The sequence below is a fragment of the Eucyclogobius newberryi genome, unplaced genomic scaffold (assembly GCF_026437365.1).
Source record: "Eucyclogobius newberryi isolate DKJ021-1_F unplaced genomic scaffold, fEucNew1.0.hap1 SCAF_9, whole genome shotgun sequence".
NCBI lineage: Eukaryota > Metazoa > Chordata > Actinopteri > Gobiiformes > Gobiidae > Eucyclogobius > Eucyclogobius newberryi.
The window spans coordinates 9,794,876-9,815,090 of record NW_027316532.1 but is presented as its reverse complement, the minus strand read 5'-3'; the positions used below and the strand labels follow the sequence as shown (position 1 = coordinate 9,815,090).

Genomic DNA, 20,215 nt, shown 5'->3' with positions numbered 1-20,215 from the left:
TACTAGTGTACTAAAGTACTAGTGTAGTAGTGTAGTAGTGTACTGGTGTACTGGTGTACTTGTGTACTAGTGTACTAATGTACTAGTGTACTAGTGTACTAAAGTACTAGTGTAGTAGTGTACTAGTGTACTAGTGTACTAATGTACTAATGCACTAGTGTAGTAGTGTACTAGTGTACTAGTGTACTAATGTACTAATGTACTAATGTACTATGTCTACTAGTGTACTAATGTACTAATGTACTAATGTACTAATGTATTATGTCTACTAGTGTACTAATGTACTAATGTACTAATGTACTAATGCACTAGTGTAGTAGTGTACTAGTGTACTAGTGTACTAATGTACTAATGTACTAGTGTACTAATATACTAATGTACTAATGTACTAATGTACTATGTGTACTAGTGTACTAATGTACTAATGTACTATGTGTACTAGTGGCCCTCAGAGGCAACTGTTGTTGTGATTTTGGGCCTTACAAAAATAAATTGATTTGATTTGATTTAGTGTACTAATGTACTAATGTACTATGTGTTTAACTTCAATTGAATCAGATGTTGTAATACATTTATAGTTCTGTGTTCTTGTCCTGTTCATGATGTTGTTTAAGCCTGATGTGATTTACAGCATGTTAGTCTAAACTATACGTAACATTTCTTCATGGAGAGAAGCAGGTTTTACATGTCATAATAAAATCCTTATGTTTTTCTAATTATTAAATATTTTTATCAAAAAAATCGTATTATTGATTAAACACAAGATGAATAAGTTTAATCACCAGAGCCAGTTCAGTGGAGGCTGTGGTCCCAAAGTTCAGAACATTTTTGGACCAGTTTTTCTTTCATTGCTCTGGAACTCTCTCTGATTTAAATCTGCAACAACTGAAGCTGAATCACAGCAGAGTCACACGTGATCATAAAGTCATGTTGTCTCATAGTGTACTTACCTCTGCTAATTCATACTGTGTTTTTGTAAAAGCCTCTGGAGTGAGGCATATTTCATGAGTCTTGGGCCAATGCAAATGTAGTGAGTGAAGAGAGGAGAGGAAAGGAGAGGAAAGGAGAGGAAAGGAGAGGAAAGGAGAGGAAAGGAGAGGAAAGGAGAGGAAAGGAGAGGAAAGGAGAGGAAAGGGGAGGCTGCTCCAAAGGGCCTAAAGGCTTTCTCAGAACCAGTCTGTCCTGATCCAGAGCCGCTCACTCACAGTCTGAAGGAGATATGTGTTTTTCAAAGGTGTAATTTCCCTGTTTCTTACCAACTGCATGGTTTAAAGTAAACAAATACAAGGACAAAGTGTTTATGTTTTGTAGCGGTGGTTTCTGGGACATGATTATACAGGGTATTATATGATTGTGCTTTGTCATGTTAAGTTTTAAGATTGTAAACTTGAAGGATGTAACAGAAGGAACGGTCATGACACACTTGTACGACTGTTGTGCAACTGCAGAGAACGGCAGTTCCATTTCCACCTGTTGTTGTTGTGTCCAGAGGGATCATAAAGACAACCTGTGGCCTCTGTGATTTGATATTTGTGTCGTAGTCAATTCAAAATCATATATTTAAAGTAGTAATAGGTGGATATTACACATGCCAGGCTCTGTGCAGCAGGACGCGGCATCTCCAGTTTGAATCCGGCTTCGACAATTGTCCTACACCATCTCATCCCTATTTCTCACTTCATTGTCCCGTCCAATAAAGCCCATGGGCCATGTACTGTTCATGCTGCTGCTGCTGCTGCTGCTGCTGCTGCTGCTGCTGCTGCTGCTGCTTCTGCTGCTGCTGCTCCTCCTGCTGCTGCTGCTGCTGCTGCTCCTCCTGCTGCTGCTGCTGCTGCTGCTCCTCCTGCTGCTGCTGCTGCTGCTGCTTCTGCTGCTGCTGCTGCTTCTGCTGCTGCTGCTCCTCCTGCTGCTGCTGCTGCTCCTCCTGCTGCTGCTGCTGCTGCTTCTGCTGCTGCTGCTGCTGCTGCTGCTGCTCCTCCTCCTGCTGCTGCTGCTGCTGCTGCTGCTGCTGCTGCTGTGTTAGAAAGTCTCTCTCTCTCTCTGACATGAAACTGACGGATCACTGATGTTGTCACACTCGAACCGCACACGGCACAAAGATGGACGATGCACTGACCAATCTCTGCATCTCTGTCCACATCCATCAGATATTGTCCCCGCGCTGCAGACAACGTGGCTCCAAAACACATCAGCCCAAAGGACGTCCAAATGTAAGGGAGGGTTTACTGTTGCTATGCAATGAGATTTCTCACTCTCAATCAACCTCTCTATTATGTGGTATTTTCATAGGAAATATAGAAAAGTAAAATCCACAAATTGTAAACCTGATCAAAAAAAGTTTCGGAAAAGTGCATTAACTTCATAGAGATGTTTTTCTTTGCCGAGCATGTTCCACAGTGTGGCATTAAACTCATCAGGAGGAACCTCCAAGTTTTAACAATGTTTAAAACATTTGAATATCTAGAATAGAAATGTCAGTGTGTCTGCATTTATATATTATATATATATATATATATATATATATATATATATATATATATATATATTATATATAACATTTTGCTGTAAAATTACAAATATTTACAGTAAAAATACTGTTTTTAAAACCTGAAAACTGCATTTTGTGTACTTTGAGTTAAGTTTGAAATACTATAGTTAAAATGAAAAACTATTATTCAATTCAATTCAATTTATTTTTGTAAGGCCCAAAATCACAACAACAGTTGCCTCTGAGGGCCACAGGGAGAAATGAATCAACAATGTCTGTGGTGGCGATGGAGTCAGACAATGTCTGTGGTGACAAGGGACGATGTCCCAGAGTCCTCTGTCCTCTGTCCTTAGACCCTCCTTCTCGGCCAGGAAAAACTACAAAAAACCTTATAAATTATGGGGTCAGTATTGTATTGTGGTGAGTATTTAATCTGGATTTTACCATCATCAAAACTGCCTAGTGTCTCTCACAATTTCCTATTGAATCAAGAAATACTGTAAAATACAATTGTAAATATAATTAAATCTTCTATCGCTCAAATTTTGTAATATTATGTGGTTAATTTTCCCTTTGCATAATGTTCCACTTCACGTTTGCATACTATTAAAGGGTCTATAACATGTTCTTGGAGACAAGCAGGTGACGGACCCACCAGAAACAGAACACATTTAAATACACATAACACATCTTCAACACTTTTCACACTCCAGGCCTGTGATGTCATCAGACTCCATTGTCTGACTCTTTACGTCTTATACGTCCCTCTAATCTTAAGTCTTCAGAGTTTCATCTGTTGAACTGGACCAGGTGTCGCTGCGTCTGAGTCACTCTCCTTTTCAGTTCCATGACACGACTCGGCTCTGGACATAGAGACCTCTCCGCTCAGCTCCGGGTTTAAAACTGTTCTCCTTCCTCAGCACCTGCATCCTGAGCTCCTGAGCTCTGTTTCAGTTCTGGCACGGCCCTTCTGCTCCGCTCTGCGCCGTGTCGGGGCCAAAGGTCAGACGGGGTTAGACGTTGCCACGCTCTCACACCTCAGTGGACACATACGTACGATCACAAACCCTCCTAGGACACGAAAGGCCCGGTGACGTTAGCCCAGAGGAACCTGGCCTACCTGACGCGGCCTAGATTCCAGCGCGGATCACTTTTCACATGCGCTCATAGTTATGCAAATGCTCTGAGCCCGTCAATTAGTGCAGAGGATTATGGGAGGTCTTATACTTCACAGCTGATGTCACCGTGTGTCCATTTGGAAAGTCGCTTGTAAAATCGTTGTGCACAGGTGGAGGCTGTGCTATTGTTTCTATGGTGAGTCACAAACCATTATAATTGGTCTAAGTGTCAGTCATGTGCAATTTGTGGAGGAATCTGCCATGTTCTGGTCTAAACGTCTCTTTTTGTTTTGTAAATCACTTAAATTGTGCTGTAGTTTCAGCAGAATTCTCTCAAGGGACTTTTGAATTATAAATGTTTTTTGATCAGTGTTGTATACTTTATAGATTTAAAAAAAAAATGCAAAAAATCAAGCTGTAATTTTCTTTTTGTATAATTAGGTGGAAAAATACAGAACAAGACACCCAATTAAAAATAAAAATGTTCAAAAAAGTCTAGCATGTGGTCGCCTTTTGCATCTTTCCCAATTGTTCATGTTTGACAAATTTAAAAATGTTCAGGTTCACTGCAAGTCTTTCCATTTATATCCAAAGTCGTTTCAGTCCAGTCCTTGACAGTTCAGCCAAAAGTACATTCCACAAGTATCCATCTATTGTTTCCACTGCCATCCAATACATCGTTTTAAAGTCAATGGAATGTCAGTGTGATATCCTCTAATGACACGTGTATTTGCCTTTGATAGTATACAATCTCACTTTGAGCACATGTGGTTCTCGGATGATCAGGTTTCAGAGATGTTCAGGTAGTTTGTATTAATGTGCTTTCATCCTGTCTGGATAGCAACAATAATAAGAACAGTGAATCTGCTCTTTAACAGCATTTAATAGAGATATCAAGTAAGTTTTACTGTCGTTGCCTTCTCAAAAGCTAAATGTAATTTGTTTTCAATAATGTTTTTACTTTTGCTTGCCTAAAGTTAGATGTGTAATTCCTTTCACAGCGGCGTGGGGTCTTTCTAGCACAATATGTTACTTTTATAATATGGACAACTGACAGTGAAGCCCAAAAAGCATTAGGTTCAAATGAGTTCAAGTGATATATTGACAAATTCTCTGATTCTCATCCATCTCAGCACAGCAGCTGATTGACCCGTGTTAGGGATAGAGTACCTGTACTTGTGAGCGTACATGTGCATTTCACAGCTAAATTATCGAGTCAGCATCCAATTGGAATGTACTTTATTGGCCTTTTACGTGGGTTTCAGCTTCCTGTTTAGAGGCGCCATTTTTAGAACTTTTAACCATTCCAAAGATGTGATATTTTGTTTTGAATAGTTTATTGCTATGGCAACAGTGCTAATCATTCACAACTCTGAAACATTGGGCAACCTAGATACGATTTGGCAAGAGAGCAGGGACTTAAACCAACAACGCACCAATCACAGGCACAATCACTTCTTTTCCCCGCTCTCTTCCTGCTCGTGTCAGTTTGTTTTCCCTCCTCTCTCATCCGAACACTCGTCCCTCCGTCACTTGCCATGAGTTTAGCCTTACACAAAAAAGCCCCTTCACTTTATTGCCTTTTTGTTGATGTTCTCGTCTGGTTATGAGCACTATGTGGAACATGTAATTGTTGAACGGCTCCGGTATGCAGCGGTTTCGGATGAACTGTATCCATCAGAGACTCAGGAGAAATGCCTCTGAAAGATCCACTTGCATCGAAGCGTCCCGGGACATGGACAGGGCGTGTTATTTTTAAAGCATATCCAGTGACAAAGGACACATCAACCCCGCGCTTGGATTACACATAGACGAGTGCACGAGCTTATAGAGTGTCTTTGAGCAGCGTCTAGGCATCATTATGTCCAACGCACACATGTATTTTAATAGGCTCGGGCACGGACCAATCGCACTTGTCAGCCTGTTGCCTGGATACCGTCTTTGTGGGGTGCTAAACATCGCTCCACAACTTTTACATCATGGACTATATTTCCAAAAGTTCGAATTCGAAAGGTTGGGTTACGCGGCAGAAGTGCTGAAGCAGGTCCTCGTGGCACCTGCTTTCGAACGTATCATCGCCCCAACCTGGCTCTCCATCCAGACCTTGACCACCTAATGCCGATAAGTCAACTGAAATGATTAGTGCTGTTTGGGACTTGTGCTGGAGCAGAGGGAGTTTCAGGATGAGCATCGTGTCACTCGTAGCGCGGTGCTAATGCTCAGAGCCGCATTTTGGACGCAATCTGTCAATGATGTGCATTTGGCAGCGACGTTTAATGGATAATTATGTCCTTATTATGATGACTTAATGTCCAAACTACTACTACACAGTACCATCACTACCCAACTTAAACTCAGAAGTAAACAGACATGGACATGGACAGGATGTGTGATTATTGTTATTTTATCCAGTTTTCCAGGTAACATTGTGAGGAAACAGTGACGCATGTTGAAAAAAAAAAAAACTGTATTACAGCAAAAGTAAAAAAAACTAATGTTTAAAAGGCGAACCATGCAACTTCTCTGGTGAATGTTGTGTTATTTATATATAAGTCCAACAGGTTAGATTACGCATTTCACAAAGACTAATCGGTACTTTGGGCGTGTAACCGCTTTTTTTCTGTCCTGTGGTGTGACACGCCTTTGGAGCTAAATATATGAATTATATGCAATTAAAACAAAACAATCACTTCTTTCAAGAGTGAGGACGGCTTTTCTAAAGCATAAGATCATTTTGTGCTTTGGTGTGACATCACCGCTGGATGTTCACTACGAACTTGGCAGATTAAACAATATCGCATTTTACGTCTATAGTGTTAGTTTAATAATTAGTAACAGCCTAGAGAATATTTATTTAACAATTAGAATTGTATATTTCTCAGGAAATTAAGCTGTCACATCACAGGACATCAAACTGGAGCAAGTTTTCAGAAAAGTAGGGTTTTATAAAAATAAGAATACAATAATTTATTTGGACCTGAAACTTGAACCCTGGACCTCAGAGCTCAGACCTCAGAGCACAGACCTCTGAGGTCCAGAGCTCAGAGCTCTGGACCTCAGAGCTCAGAGCTCAGAGCTCAGAGCTCAGACCTCAGACCTCAGACCTCAGACCTCTGGACCTCAGAGGTCTGGACCTCAGAGCTCAGACCTCAGACCTCAGAGCTCTGTACCTCAGAGCTCAGACCTCAGAGCTCTGGAGCTCAGAGCTCAGAGCTCTGGACCTCAGAGCTCTGGACCTCAGAGCTCAAACCTCAGAGCTCTGGAGCTCAGAGCTCTGGACCTCAGACCTCTGGAGCTCAGAGCTCTGGACCTCAGAGCTCAGACCTCAGAGCTCTGGACCTCAGAGCTCTGGAGCTCAGAGCTCTGGACCTCAGAGCTCTGGAGCTCAGAGCTCAGACCTCAAAGCTCTGGAGCTCAGAACTCAGAGCTCTGGACCTCAGAGCTCAGAGTTCTGGACCTAAGAGCTTGTCCTGGAGCATAAAGGACAGATGAGCTAGTTCTGTCTTTTTTAATATGTGATTTTTATGTCTCACTCTTTGGATTACAAAATTAAACTTCTTATATATGTTTATATTTAAAGACAGTGTGTGCAATTTTAGTAAATAATGTTTGCATTCTTATCTTTACGCCAACACTTTTTATAACTGTCACACTTCATTTTCATTTTAATTGTTAATAATACAAAGGAATGAAACACAGCTTCGTTCTAAACAGATGTGAATTTGAATTGAATTTTGGAGGAAGAAAAACATAATTTCAAGTGTTAAAATGATATTTCCCTGTTAGACATGTGACATACAGTATGTGGAGGTGATGGTCACGTGTGTTACACTGCAAACAAGGCCCAAAACACAAAAGAGCCATTCCTTTATTGAACTTCCTAAATTTTTTCTTCACAATCCGGGACTTGACTGATGACAAATATTTACCAGATGTTTTCCACCAACGGAAGTAATAATAAGAAAAAATAATAATCTATATCTGTACCACCTGATTTTCAAACCTCAGAAGGAGAAAGTGGGTATTTATTTCTAACTAAAACTAACGGCAAAGTGAAGCTGGAGTGGACCACCCAAGAGCAGCCAATCAGAGGCTAAAATAATCTATTATTAGTTACAAACAGCATGCAGTGATCTCAGTTTGTCACAAAGTGAAAACACAAAAATCACTCATTTAGTGAAGTGCCCCAGCTCTAAATCAGTGGTTCAGACAATGTTCAAATCTAAGCAAAAACAGTTTTATGTCTTAAACGGTTTTGTGAGTCCTCTCATGACTTTGTGATTTTAATGCATGTTTTGCTGTTGTGAAGCACTTTGAATTGCCTTGTGTATGAACTGTGCGCTACAAATACACTTGCCTTTCCTATATGCAAATTCTGACTTGAGAGACCTGTTGAATTCTGAACATTGTTTTTCTTGGACGAATGAGGGACGACATTATTTTTCTTCTTTTTTAATAATGATAACTTAAAAAAAACATAAGAAGACACAGAAAGAAAAGAAAAAAGTCTCTGTATAAAGTCTTTCCATTTAATACATGTCCCATGTTATTTTGATCCAATCCTTGACAGTCAGCTCCATCCTTTGTCTTCCCCCTCCTTGTTTTTGCTTTTTGCAGCAATCAAAAGTAAATTCCACATGTATCTATCAATAATTTCCATGGTTGCAGTTTTATGTCTGCAATATATAGTTTGAAAGTCAAATGGAAAGTGCCTTCTTCATCTGAGTCCAGTGTTTATGAATAATAGGGCACATGATGTTCGTGACGAGCTCCTTGACAGCCACAGTTTCCTTGTGAACTGTGTGCGTTTTGACAGGGTGTCACATTGTGCTTTCAAAAACACAGTTGGTTACAGCTGGTGCCTCTGCCATAACAGCTTATTTTTCATTACCAGTCGCACAGTGCAAAGACATCTGACAAACAACCTCCAACCGACACTAGTTTTTCTGGATATGGGTGATCCGTCGTTGGCTGGGTGCCGCTCCAGTGCTCCAGGCCAGGTTGATTTTCCCAAGCCACCCGAAGAGTGGTGTAAAAGTCACAGTGACAAAAGACACTCCGAATCTCAGCGTGGGAATCCCAGTGTAATTGTCTGGGAGACTGATCTTACAGTAAATCATGAATCACGGCACAGACTGGTCGGACTGGTCGTGTGTGGATCAGGAGCGCTTTTATCTGCTGTCATCGTGAAGGCTGCTGGATGAGGGCAAAAATATTCCACGCTTCAGGAATTGAATTTCTATAGAATCCAGTTAAATTAATTAGAAAATTCCGTGCGACCAGCTAATAGTTGCCGGCTATTACAGCTTAATATGTGCAATGTTTGTGCGATAACTGAAATGGAGTTGTGTCTTTGGGCAAGAAAGTGCACTATATTTACAGTTAGCGGTCTCATTATGAACCATAATGACAGGGATCATGATAAATCAACATAGTTATTTTGCTCAAATTATGTATCCAATTTCCTTGTTGTCATTTGTGTCCCTTTTGTCATGCATTGAGCAGAAGAATATTATCAAGCTCCTGCTGCACATCACTGGAAATCTTAAAAATATACGAATGAGAGGTTAGATTACGCATTAAACCAGTTAGCACTATTATATTTAAGACTTTCCCTAGTTTGACGATTCTGGAAACATTTATAATCGTACCGTTACTTCCTGGTTGGACATGAGCAGTAGGTGAGGTAATGGGGGAAACAGATACTGGTATGTATCACAGTAACGACGCAATCAAGCAATAAAAACAAGGACAGTGCTCAAATCAACCTTAAAGCTGCTTAAACCGTCAGACAAATGTGCGTTTAAATGGTCACTGCATGTTTGATGACATCGGCACCACATCCAGTCATTTTCAACTTTCATCTTTCTTATTTTCTTCCCAAACTACAACTTGACTGATGTAAAACTGTGACAAATATTTACCACAAGTTCTACCCCTCCAAAGAAAGTAATAATTAGAAAACAACATGAGAATCTGTCATATGCACTTGTTTATTTCTTACTTTTTTGGTCAAATCAACCACCCAGAGATGAATCGTATCGATATATTTGAATTTGTACATAAAGAAAAACAACAAAAGTCATAAAAGTATGATGTTGTGTTCATACGTTGCATAAGCACTGTCTCCGACTCAAACCTTTAATCTACGGTGCTTTTTCTATGACCTAATTTGCCTGTGCAATCTTCTGAACTCATCTTCTCGATCGCTGTTAAAATAGCCTTTTCCCATGAGATGCTTTGAACATGGTGAGTTGCCGGGCAGTTTAGAGTCTTAGTTGTAACTCTTCGCTGGACTGCGGTGGTTTTGACTCTTCTGGATTTCCCCTGCATTAGTCACACACACAGTTATGCCCACGCGCCCTCCTCCTCCTCCTCCTCCTACTCCTACGCTGCACCGGACCAGCCACTGTCCCGTACCCATAATGCACCTCTACACTGAGCTTCTTCATCAGCTGCTCCACCAACTGCGCTCTGGCATGCCCTGTGTAAACGTCCGGCTGTGATCAGGCCGTGTGAATGGGGCCACACAATGCCTGCATAATGTGGAATTTGTATTTAATTGAATACTTTATTTAAGTAGGTTTTGAGTGTTAGTAAATATTATTCGTAGATATTACTTGGTCAGAAAGCTCCATCTTTAAATGTGACTTGTGTAAACTCTAAATGTTGTAATTGTAACTGCATTTGACATACTGTATTCTGTATTTGCTGTAATACTAGCAACTGTTGACGTGCAGTAGTAGTTCTATCTTCATTGCACTCGCAGTAGAATTCATGGCCACAGAATGTCTGATCTCAGAGGCTAAGCAGTGTCTGCGATGGGAGACCTGAGAAAACCAGGTTACATAGTGTGGAATATTGTTGTTGTGTCCTGAAGCAAGACACTTCATCCTCCTATACGTGTTGACAATTTAAAAAGTGAATGTCCAAAAATTACAACAAGTTGCAACAACGAAATTTCCCCATGTGTGGACAATAAAGGAATACCATATCTTATCTTATCTTAAATTTAGCTGAAACACACTTGTAGTCTTATTCCAAACTTTTAGTTTTTTTTCGTAAGTTTCTTTTGATACGACTGGACTATCCATGTCCCTGATTGGTTAATCCACCGGTCAATCACGCCCAACTAAATTTGGGGCTGATATCGATACGTAGGAAAAATTATTGAGAGTTCGTTCTTAACTTTCCAGGCAAGAGATGGAGAGGCTGAAGAGGCTGAAGAGGCTGAAGAGGCTGAAGAGGCTGAAGAGGCTGATGGTTCTGTTGCTGGTGCTGGTGAGTAGGATTGAGACATGTGGATGAAAAAGGCAGTGCTGGATGAGAGGAGAGAGATTGCATTTATATGAATTATTTGCGAGGTGTTACACTGCTGGCAAAGGTTGGGATGTGTCTGTGGCGTCAGGTGAGGTTAAATGAACAGGAACGCCTCCGGTTGAATTGGACGTGACATGAAGCGACACATTTTGGCCTCGGAGATTGGACGCTTAACCCCGGATTAATTTATTTTAGCGCTGGCTGGAAAACTCATATGAGAATAATGACAATGTTACACAGACACAGAGACGTGCCTGACGTAGCCGCTAACTCATAAACACACACATGCATGTGCGCTGAGGTAAGAGGAGTTGGGTGTCACACAAGCTTTGGAGTAATTAATGATGTAATGGTCTTGGATATCTCTGTAAAGATCAAATGAACAACATTTGAAGGTCGGTGTGTCGTTGCTGTGTGCAGAGGTTAAAAAAAGTAAGATGTTTTATTGGATTGAACAGTCATATTGGTTGCTGCTATGGTTTCCCCTCATCTTTTTACTAGAGTGTCTGGTTTTGCAGTTGGGGCTGTGTTGTTGCCTCGGGACACTTCATAAAGCGGAGAAAGCTGATTAACGACAGGCGGTATTTACAGCGCTGACCTTGGGGAATATTCACACACTTAACAGTAGTCGGGCAGCAACTGGAGCTTAGAGAATTTGTTCTATTCTGTTATCGCTGTATAAATATATGCGTTGCTCCTAACAGTCTGTACAGCGAGCAGGCAAAATGTTTATGTAGATTTATAAGCTGTGTATGTACGTGTTTGTTCAGAGAGGAGAAGACGAGAGGACAAAAGCCGTGTTGTTTGCATGTGAGGCTTGTTTACTGGTTACAGCGGAGAATGTGATTGAACTTTCAGGTTCAGTTTCAGGGGAACTCCAGTGACTCAGGGGCCCTCACTGGGCCCAAGCACGGATAAATGGAGAGTTGAATTGTAGATGACATTCAGCATGAAAAACACTCGTGAAAAGCAATTCCAGAGCTGGCCGGTGGTTGAGTGGTTGAAGCGGTGGCACATATGCCAGGCTGGAACGGTCCTGTCGTTTAAAGGCTACAGGCCAAACCTTTTTGTTAAAAGCACAACATGACTTGCTCTACAGTTTATAACATGTATCTGTTAACATTAGAGGTGAAAGAAGTACCCCAAAAAATCTACTTCAGTAAAAATATTGAAAATTAAAATAATTGTTCACATATTTTAGAAACTAAAATATGTGAAAATGAATAATAATGTAGTAGTCTGGAAAAATAATTAACAGATTTTTGGTCAACTCAATTATTGTTTTTATTTCCTCTTTGTTGTTTGGTCAATGCTGGGACTTGACTGGAAAAACTTTTGCCAAATTGTTACCATTATTATGCTAATAAAACAGAATAAATTATAATAATAGTAATAATAATAATAATCATCATAATAATCACAATAATCATAATAATAATAACACTCAATGGGTGACTTTTCACAGTACAGTATTTGCTCTCAAAGGTAGTTTAGTAAAATTTAAATATATCCAATGGAAAATGTCCTTAAGAAAGTACAAATACTTAAAACATGTACAGTACATTTGTACTTTAAATTGTGGATTACCTTATGTTTCTTGACAGCTCATTCATGCAACGATAAAAGAACTCACACAGAATTAAGCTTTCAGCAAATAAGCTTCTCCAAAGTTGCACAAAATGGTTAATGTTGTCCTACAGATGCAGTCGTTCTTCTTCACGTGTGCACTTCACTTCTTTCCTGCTGATCCAGGATGATGTTAATGCTAAAGATACACTTTGCATCACACTTTAAAGACTACATATTTATATTCTACATGATGTCATGGTGTAGGTGTAATGCCGGGTCAGCGCTCTTTCACAGCAGGCTGTCCGCGGTGAGAGTCGGCTTCATGTCTTTATTAAAGGTACAAGAGGTTTGTGTTCCCTGGATACACCACATCTATTTATTATCACTCTCCCTGTCGTGACCCGGCTGTATTTAAGCTCTGAATCATGTCCTCAAAAGCACACAACAACTCCAGGTTTGCTGTGTCCCTCTGCTGTCTTAACTCAGGAGGTGGTAGAGGACAGTGGACATTCCAGGAGTGAGTTAAAGTCAATGTTTTACATATGAAATTTAAAGAAGTACAGAAGTGAATGTACTGTATTTAAATAAAACATTTGGTATCTGTATTTTACAGATTTTTTTTCTTACTTCACTACATTTAAGAGCAGGTATAAGATAAGATAAAATATATAACCTCTATTTGTCCCACAAAGGGGAAATTCCACTGTTGCAACACAGATTAGGTACAGAAACAGATTAGGCACAGAAGTATGATAATAAAATCAGATAACTTACAACTCTTAATAAAAATGACACTCTTATGTACAGCTGTTATATGGATATAAAATATTGAACCTCTGCAAATTTGAACTGGAATGAAAAGTACTTTTCACATGATTTGACAGTTTATTTATTGGCACGTTTATGGTGGAATTCTGCCTAAAGATTCTGAGATCAAAGCTTTGAACAAAAAAAACAAAAATACACATTAAGTGGAACTGACCCAAGATCAGCCCCATTTTTTGTCATAATCACTACATTTGATGCTTTGACTGTTCTCAAAATCTGTGTGAAATGCTTTTAATTTTCAATCTTAAAGTACATTTTTAAATACTTATTTACAAATAAAATACTTTTTTAATGTGCTACTTCCGTGTATTTGTACTTTTACTTAAAAAACAAAATGGAGTCATTTCCTCCAAATCTGGCTGCTACTATTCATTTCATCACTGGAACTTTTTCAACTCCCATATATTGATTTAAAACCAATGGTTTTCTTTACTTTAATAAAGTAATAGTACTAAGTAATAGTACTGATAATTTGGACTTTTACTTCATTACATAGTCTGGCATAATTTTCCTTTTGCAACACAGTTCTGCCGAGTTATCTTACTGATCCCAAACATAATCTTAACCAAATGAACTGCTCCTAAAACTAACCTTAACCCCAACTCTAATCTTAACCTGTGAAATAATACACCGTATCTATATTCCAGTATCTATACTTTGACTTGACTAACAAAGTCCGCTGTGTAAAACATTGGTAGTAATTATAAAACATAACATGGTGCATATTGATTGGGTCAGTGAAGGAGATTCCTGAAGGTCTTAGAGTGGAGTTAAATGATTCTCCCTGTGTCTGCGGAAAGATTTCCACCTCAAGCAAGTGTTACGTTAAAACATTTTCACATTTGAACAAGAACATTTTTTCATTTCAATGTGAACATTTTCTTCTTTTAACATTTTAGCAAAAAGCTTGAAAAAATATTTACACAACACTGACAGTTATGTTTCAGCACAAAAGGGCTCTTCCTGGTTAATGAAACCCCAAACACCAGGTACTGGACAATTTAGTAAAAATGTAAATCGACAGTGACATTTTTAGGCATCTGTACTGTACTTGAGTAAATGTTGAATTGGATACATTTTATTTTTACTTCACTACATCTGAGAGCAGGTCCGTATTTTCATTCTAGTCTTTTGAACTGGACTGGAAAGCACAATGTATTTTATGTTTATGATGACATCCAGCCTGAAGGTTTTGCCTTCAAGTTATGTCTTTGAGCAGACAAAAATATATGACGATTCAGTCGCCATGGAGACTGAAAATCACCACAATTCTTTATCAAGATCACTAAATTTGTCTCATAAATTTAAAAAGCGTATTTCAATTCTTTTGTTTGCTTCTGTAGCTCCAGTTTCACTATAATAAAATAGTATTCATCCATAACTCCATAACTCACCTTGTCTGTGGAGTTTGTGTATACGAGCGGATGTGCAGTGTAGATCTCCTTTAATATGTGCTATTGTCACAACTTTAATACACTCTTTACGACGACTGCATTTCTATAAATACTGAGGTTCATATCCTGCAGTGCTGTCTGTGTGGAATGATATTTGGACTATGGGGGGTCAGATGAAGTTGCTTGATATCTATATCCTAGCAACTGCCAGTGCTTGCAATTTTACACCGCCGTATTCTGGGATTGGTCAGCGAGCTGGCACTGGCCCCTCCCATCTGTGACTCCAGAAAAAATATACAAAATTCAAAACATCTCCCCGACGTGGCCCACTCTGCACTGCACCCTCTGGCACTTTAACGCAGGCCGCTTTATTTACTGTTTACTGTCTTATTTTTAATGATCGTGATTTTGTGACCAACTGATAACTGAGGAAGATTTGACGTTGGCATGACAACATGAATTCACCCTACGCAGCTGTGCAGTATTACCCAGAATTCCCCTTTCATCGGTAAGTACCGCGCACACTGTCAAAACCACCAGCATTTTAGTGACACTAAAAATAATGCTTGCTGATTTAGTTAAAAATAAAATGTAGGCCTGTGTTTTAAATGTACTAACAAGTGTGCATTAGATTTGTGCACTGAGAATGGCACATGTCATTGTAAAGTGACAAACTTTTACAGTAAAAAAGGAAAACAAACTACAGATTTTTAAATGTCATTGTTACTCAGTTGTCTGTACAAGTGGATAAAACTACATGCTGTCACAGTTGAAAAAAACTTTATAGTTAGTACTTTTGACTTCCTAGAATCTATATAATACTAATACTACTAATTTTATATGTAACATTATTGTCTTTGGTTGTGAAACTAACAAAGTTAAGTTTTTGAAAAATTATTATTTTTCTATGAATATTTTTCATCTATTAAGCTTAAACAACATTAAATGAATATTTACATTTAAAACTCACATTCAATTATTAGTATACGCCAGAAAAAAAATATTGCAACAAAGAAAAGCAAATTATTGGAGCACAACAGGAAATACTACATTTGCTCTCTAGACATTTGAGATAGAATGTGTTGGTGGAGTCTGGGTCTGGTCAGACACGGGTCTGGTCAGCGGCGTTTGACCCAGAGAATCGAGGCCTCAGAGTTCAAAGTGTCGCCTGCTTCAGCTGCCGCCGTCGTGTCGTGTTTATAAGTCAAACTTATTGGTCACTAAGACAATATCAATGTAAACATGACTTCTGTAACTTAGGGATTCAATATCAAAACACAATTAACACTTTAAATTGTGCTTTCTTCAATCAGGGAATAAGTTTGAAAGAGAGAATTCAGAGGTTTTCTATATCACAATATGAATTTGTATTATTTCATGTATTTACTTTGACAACAACATAGAACTGAGCAGCACTTGTTGACCTAAAAATATGTTTGAAGTAGACTTACCATTGTGCAAAACATGGAGCTATTGAACAAGAACATTGTACAATTATTGACAATTGAAAATTGTTTCAAATTTTAAAAGGAATTAATTTGAGCAACAGTATTTAAAAGAAGTATAAAGTTAATATGACATAATTCTACTTGCAACAATTCCAACAAACAACAAGACCTAAAGTCCGCGATACTCAAAAGTAGAAGAAGAAAATGTTAACGTATTAATAGTATATTCAGTTTTCACAGTGTATATGATGAGAGATCTTTGTTGTAATTTGAGCATTTATAATTTCAAAGTTATTAGTGCAACTAATAGAGAAAATGTGCTTGTCCAATCATGTGTTGAGTACTTTGAGTCCAGCTCTTTTGTTTCCATTGCTGATAAAAAACTCCAGGGCCGTACACTCTCTGTAGTTGTCTTTGAAATAAACTTTTACCAAAATTTGAGCAAAATGTGTCAATGGCCAACCTGAAAATCACACTAATTGTCCAACGTTTCTCTTTCTCGGGACTTCACGAGAACGTCCCTTTGACACCAAGACTGTTCCTGTATAAAGTGAGGGATAAGTGCAGGAGAAACTGTGGCTGGCTCTATTGTTGTGCCGTCATGTCCCTCTCGCGAGTCGTCCTGACAGATGGAGGCGGCCGGGTCTGGGGGGCTTTGAACCAATGATTAATAGAGACACAGGAGAAGGGTCCCCAATCGCCAGGTCTGTTTGTTTTGATTGCATTTTCATCGGTGGCGGTGCCCGAGCTGCCAGGAGACAATGGGGCCTGCCTGTTTAGTGCTGACCCCTGGCCCGCTCCCGTCTGTGGGCTGTGCTGTGTCTAAGTGGATGCTGAACAGCCTCTGCCCCGGGCTAAAGCCAAACTACTGAGTGAGTGAGTGAGTGAGGGGTAACCAGACACCAGGGCAGACAGGCTACACCTACAGGATCAACCTGAGGGGGGGAAAATCAAAGCAGGGTTAAGCGTTGCATTTGTATACAAAGTTCTGTTCGGTTGGGTCAAGAATGATGTACGGAAAGAAGCTGCAAAGGTGTTTCTGCTGTGGCACATGGTTGCTTTTAGTTACCTTAACCATAACTCTATTTTTTGGCCAGAAGGCTTTGTTAGACAGGACGGTTTTAAACTGAAATGGGGACGAGAGAAGGGGGGGACATGCAGTTAATTGTCAGAGCCGGGACTCAAACTCACAAGGCCGCGGCCGGCTGCACATGGAGCCTGGCTGCTGCTGTCTTAACTACTTGACCACCGGCAGCACTCATATCTCTATTTCACAACACACTATTCAAACAAGCTACAAAAGGGTGTTTTGTGTGATTTAAAAAAAAATCTGCATATGCAATATTCACAACTTTTACAAGCCAAGGCCTAAAAAACATGAAAATGCATTAAGAAAAAAACACTATGTGGAATAAAACATCTTTGTGAAAGTCTGACAAAATGAAAATTCAAAACGACTTTTTCCTTTTTGCAATTAACAATTGACATTGCAAATGTATTTATTATTATTATTATTATTATAAGTTATAATAGGTAATATATATAAGGTATGATTATTAAGTATAGCATGGAACATTTTAGCGATAAAGGCTGTCATTATATATTATATTTAATTATTTTTTCAATTTCAATTCAGCAGTGAACGAAAAGTACAGTTAAAATTAGGTGACTGGTGGCAGGTCCACCACCTGCTTGTAACCATGGAGTTGTTAATGCGTTCCACATTATGGCGTTACAGGTCAGATCTGTGTAGAAGTGACACCACTCACAGTAATAGAAAACACCTGTAATTGAATAAATGTAATATAACTTTATTTAATACCAGACCTAGATAGAACATATCCATGGAAACATGCAGGTGGCGGACCCTCCACTAGAAAACTTACATAGTGCACTTTTAAATAAAATGAAAGGACAGTATTGTGACCAGACCTAAAACCTGTGTACTAATGACTCTGGTCCTGCTCCCTACAGTGACAGCAGCAAACATGAGAACTGTACTGGAATAAAGGAAGGTTAGGTTATGATTGGGCTAACTAATAACAAGTAAATACAAATATAAAAAAAATAAAAAGAGGGAGGAATAAGAAAATAATTCAAAAAGAATACTTCTAGGCTGTTTATTTATTTTTATTATTTAGTGTCAAAATATAACCAAATGTCAAAAGCACATTTGATGAATAAATAGTTGATTTAGTCACATTTTGGTGATTAAAGGTTCCACTGTAATCTCGCGAGATTATAAAGTCACATTTGATCACAGTTCTACTCCTGTAAATGCAAGTAACCTGTGCTTAATACTGTCACTTTTACTGCATGATTATAACGCTATTGTTATTAATATGACAGATGGATTAGCATTATCCAATTGAGGGCACGTTGCAATGAAATTATCTAAAAACGTATATAAAAAGAAACACTTAAAATGTGCATGCAAAACACCTAGCTATGTGCTAGCATCACTTCAGAATGACCTGCTAACATTACAAACAACAATAGAGAATGTCAAAAAATACATTTTATTAGATGGTTTTACGTTTTTCCAAATAAGTTACACAAAAGTGTAATTTATCTAAGTATAGATGATTAGAGCGGATGTCTCAGATGCTAACTTAGCATTTAGCATTGCGTGGTTAATTACTACATGCCACGTGACGTAAAAGCCAAACAGGTACCGCCTCATTTCCTGGTTCAGTCAAAAACATGATTTATTTAACGTTATATGTATTCTTTGTTTGATAACGTTCCATAGTGTGTTTTTATCATGGATTCCTCTCCCAGATGAGCGCACATTGGGCCTTGTTGCGTGTAAACGTGACAGACAGTGACCTGCAGCCGGCCTGAGACGTTAAGGCTGCGCTTTAACGTCTCATTAGATATGCCCGTGTTTGTGAGCCAGGTATTAATATCCTTCATCGCGCAGAGTTGGGGAATTCCACAGCCTTAAATAGTGCCAGTTTCAGATCATGGCCTCCCCTCTCTCTCGCTTCTCTCGCCTCCTCCGCTGAGCCGCGTCCAGCTGCACAGTCCCGGGAGGTGCGGCGCTGATCCGGGGGGAATTCCGGTGGCAGAGGCCCCCGGTGTGTGTGTGGCACGCGCTCCACCCGCTACAGACGCGCCTCACGTGACCCACCTCCACGCACAGGTCCCTCACTGTGTCTTTAGTGTCCTCTGTGGAGCATTGCCTTAGTCTGCAGGTTATGAAAGGTTATTTAATGTGACAAAGCTCATTTCAATGTCTGATCTCGTTTTTTTTTTTTAGCAGTTTACACACATTTTTTAGCAGTTTACACATGTAAATTACCTGGCAACATGTGCAATTATGTAAATTTAGCATACTAGTCTATTTGTGTGTGTTGCCTGGTTAAGATTGGGCACAAGTCAGTTAAGTTTAATGTTAGTAATGGTTTGGTATTGTCTTGAATAATGTCAGCTAATTCAATATAACAGGAACTTCACATGCACAGCTACTGCATCAAAATCCACAATAGTTTTCAAATAAATGATTAACAATATGGAAACACTTTTCTGATAGCAATGATGATACAAAGACTTTTGATTTTACTGCAAAGAGGAAGGACAGAAGGACATCAAAGTCCTTCTAGTGGAGCCTGCGAGGGAGGGACCCCTGCGTTCTCCTGCATGCGCCACACTGCAGCGGGACAATGGCAGTGGTGCGGCAGGTGTAGTGTTTCAGGGAGCCGGTCAAAGTGCCTGTGTGTGTGTGAATGGTGTGTAATCACTGTCCTGTGTGGTACAAATATGTGACATGATGCAGGCTTGACTCCCGACACAATGGCAGCGCTCGACTCTCGTGCGGCTGCTCCTCCTCCCGCTTTCATCCACTCACTGGGTGGCCACATTTCACACTGCAACTCAGCCACAAGAATTTTTAGGAGTTTGATGACATTGCAAATTTAATATCCTGATGTGTTTTATCAAAGAACATGTTATAATAGCAGGACTGCCAATGTGAAGTATTCTGGTGGAACGGGTGAGCTTTAAAGGCTGAAAACTCATTTTGTTCAAAAGAAAAGTAATGCGTAGATT

General features: G+C 39.4%; 3 protein-coding genes across 4 annotated transcripts in view; 2 read left to right on the top strand and 1 right to left on the bottom strand.

Annotated features, from left to right (window-relative positions):
- Positions 1 to 20,215, top strand: part of lpp (LIM domain containing preferred translocation partner in lipoma) — a 366,579-nt gene that overhangs the window by 263,336 nt on the left and 83,028 nt on the right. The gene's annotated exons all lie outside the window — the stretch shown is intronic.
- dpt (dermatopontin) overlaps positions 1 to 20,215 on the bottom strand; it is a 268,440-nt gene that overhangs the window by 187,469 nt on the left and 60,756 nt on the right. The gene's annotated exons all lie outside the window — the stretch shown is intronic.
- The window catches only part of tp63 (tumor protein p63), a 37,219-nt gene continuing 32,088 nt past the window's right edge, over positions 15,085 to 20,215 (top strand). Inside the window, exon 1 of one of the 2 annotated variants that reach the window (XM_072438238.1) lies at positions 15,085 to 15,225. In XM_072438238.1, the coding sequence (XP_072294339.1) occupies positions 15,173 to 15,225 (53 nt within the window). In that variant the 5' untranslated portion in view covers positions 15,085 to 15,172. The remainder of the gene's footprint in view (positions 15,226 to 20,215) is intronic. The other variant, XM_072438239.1, reaches the window with a different exon arrangement.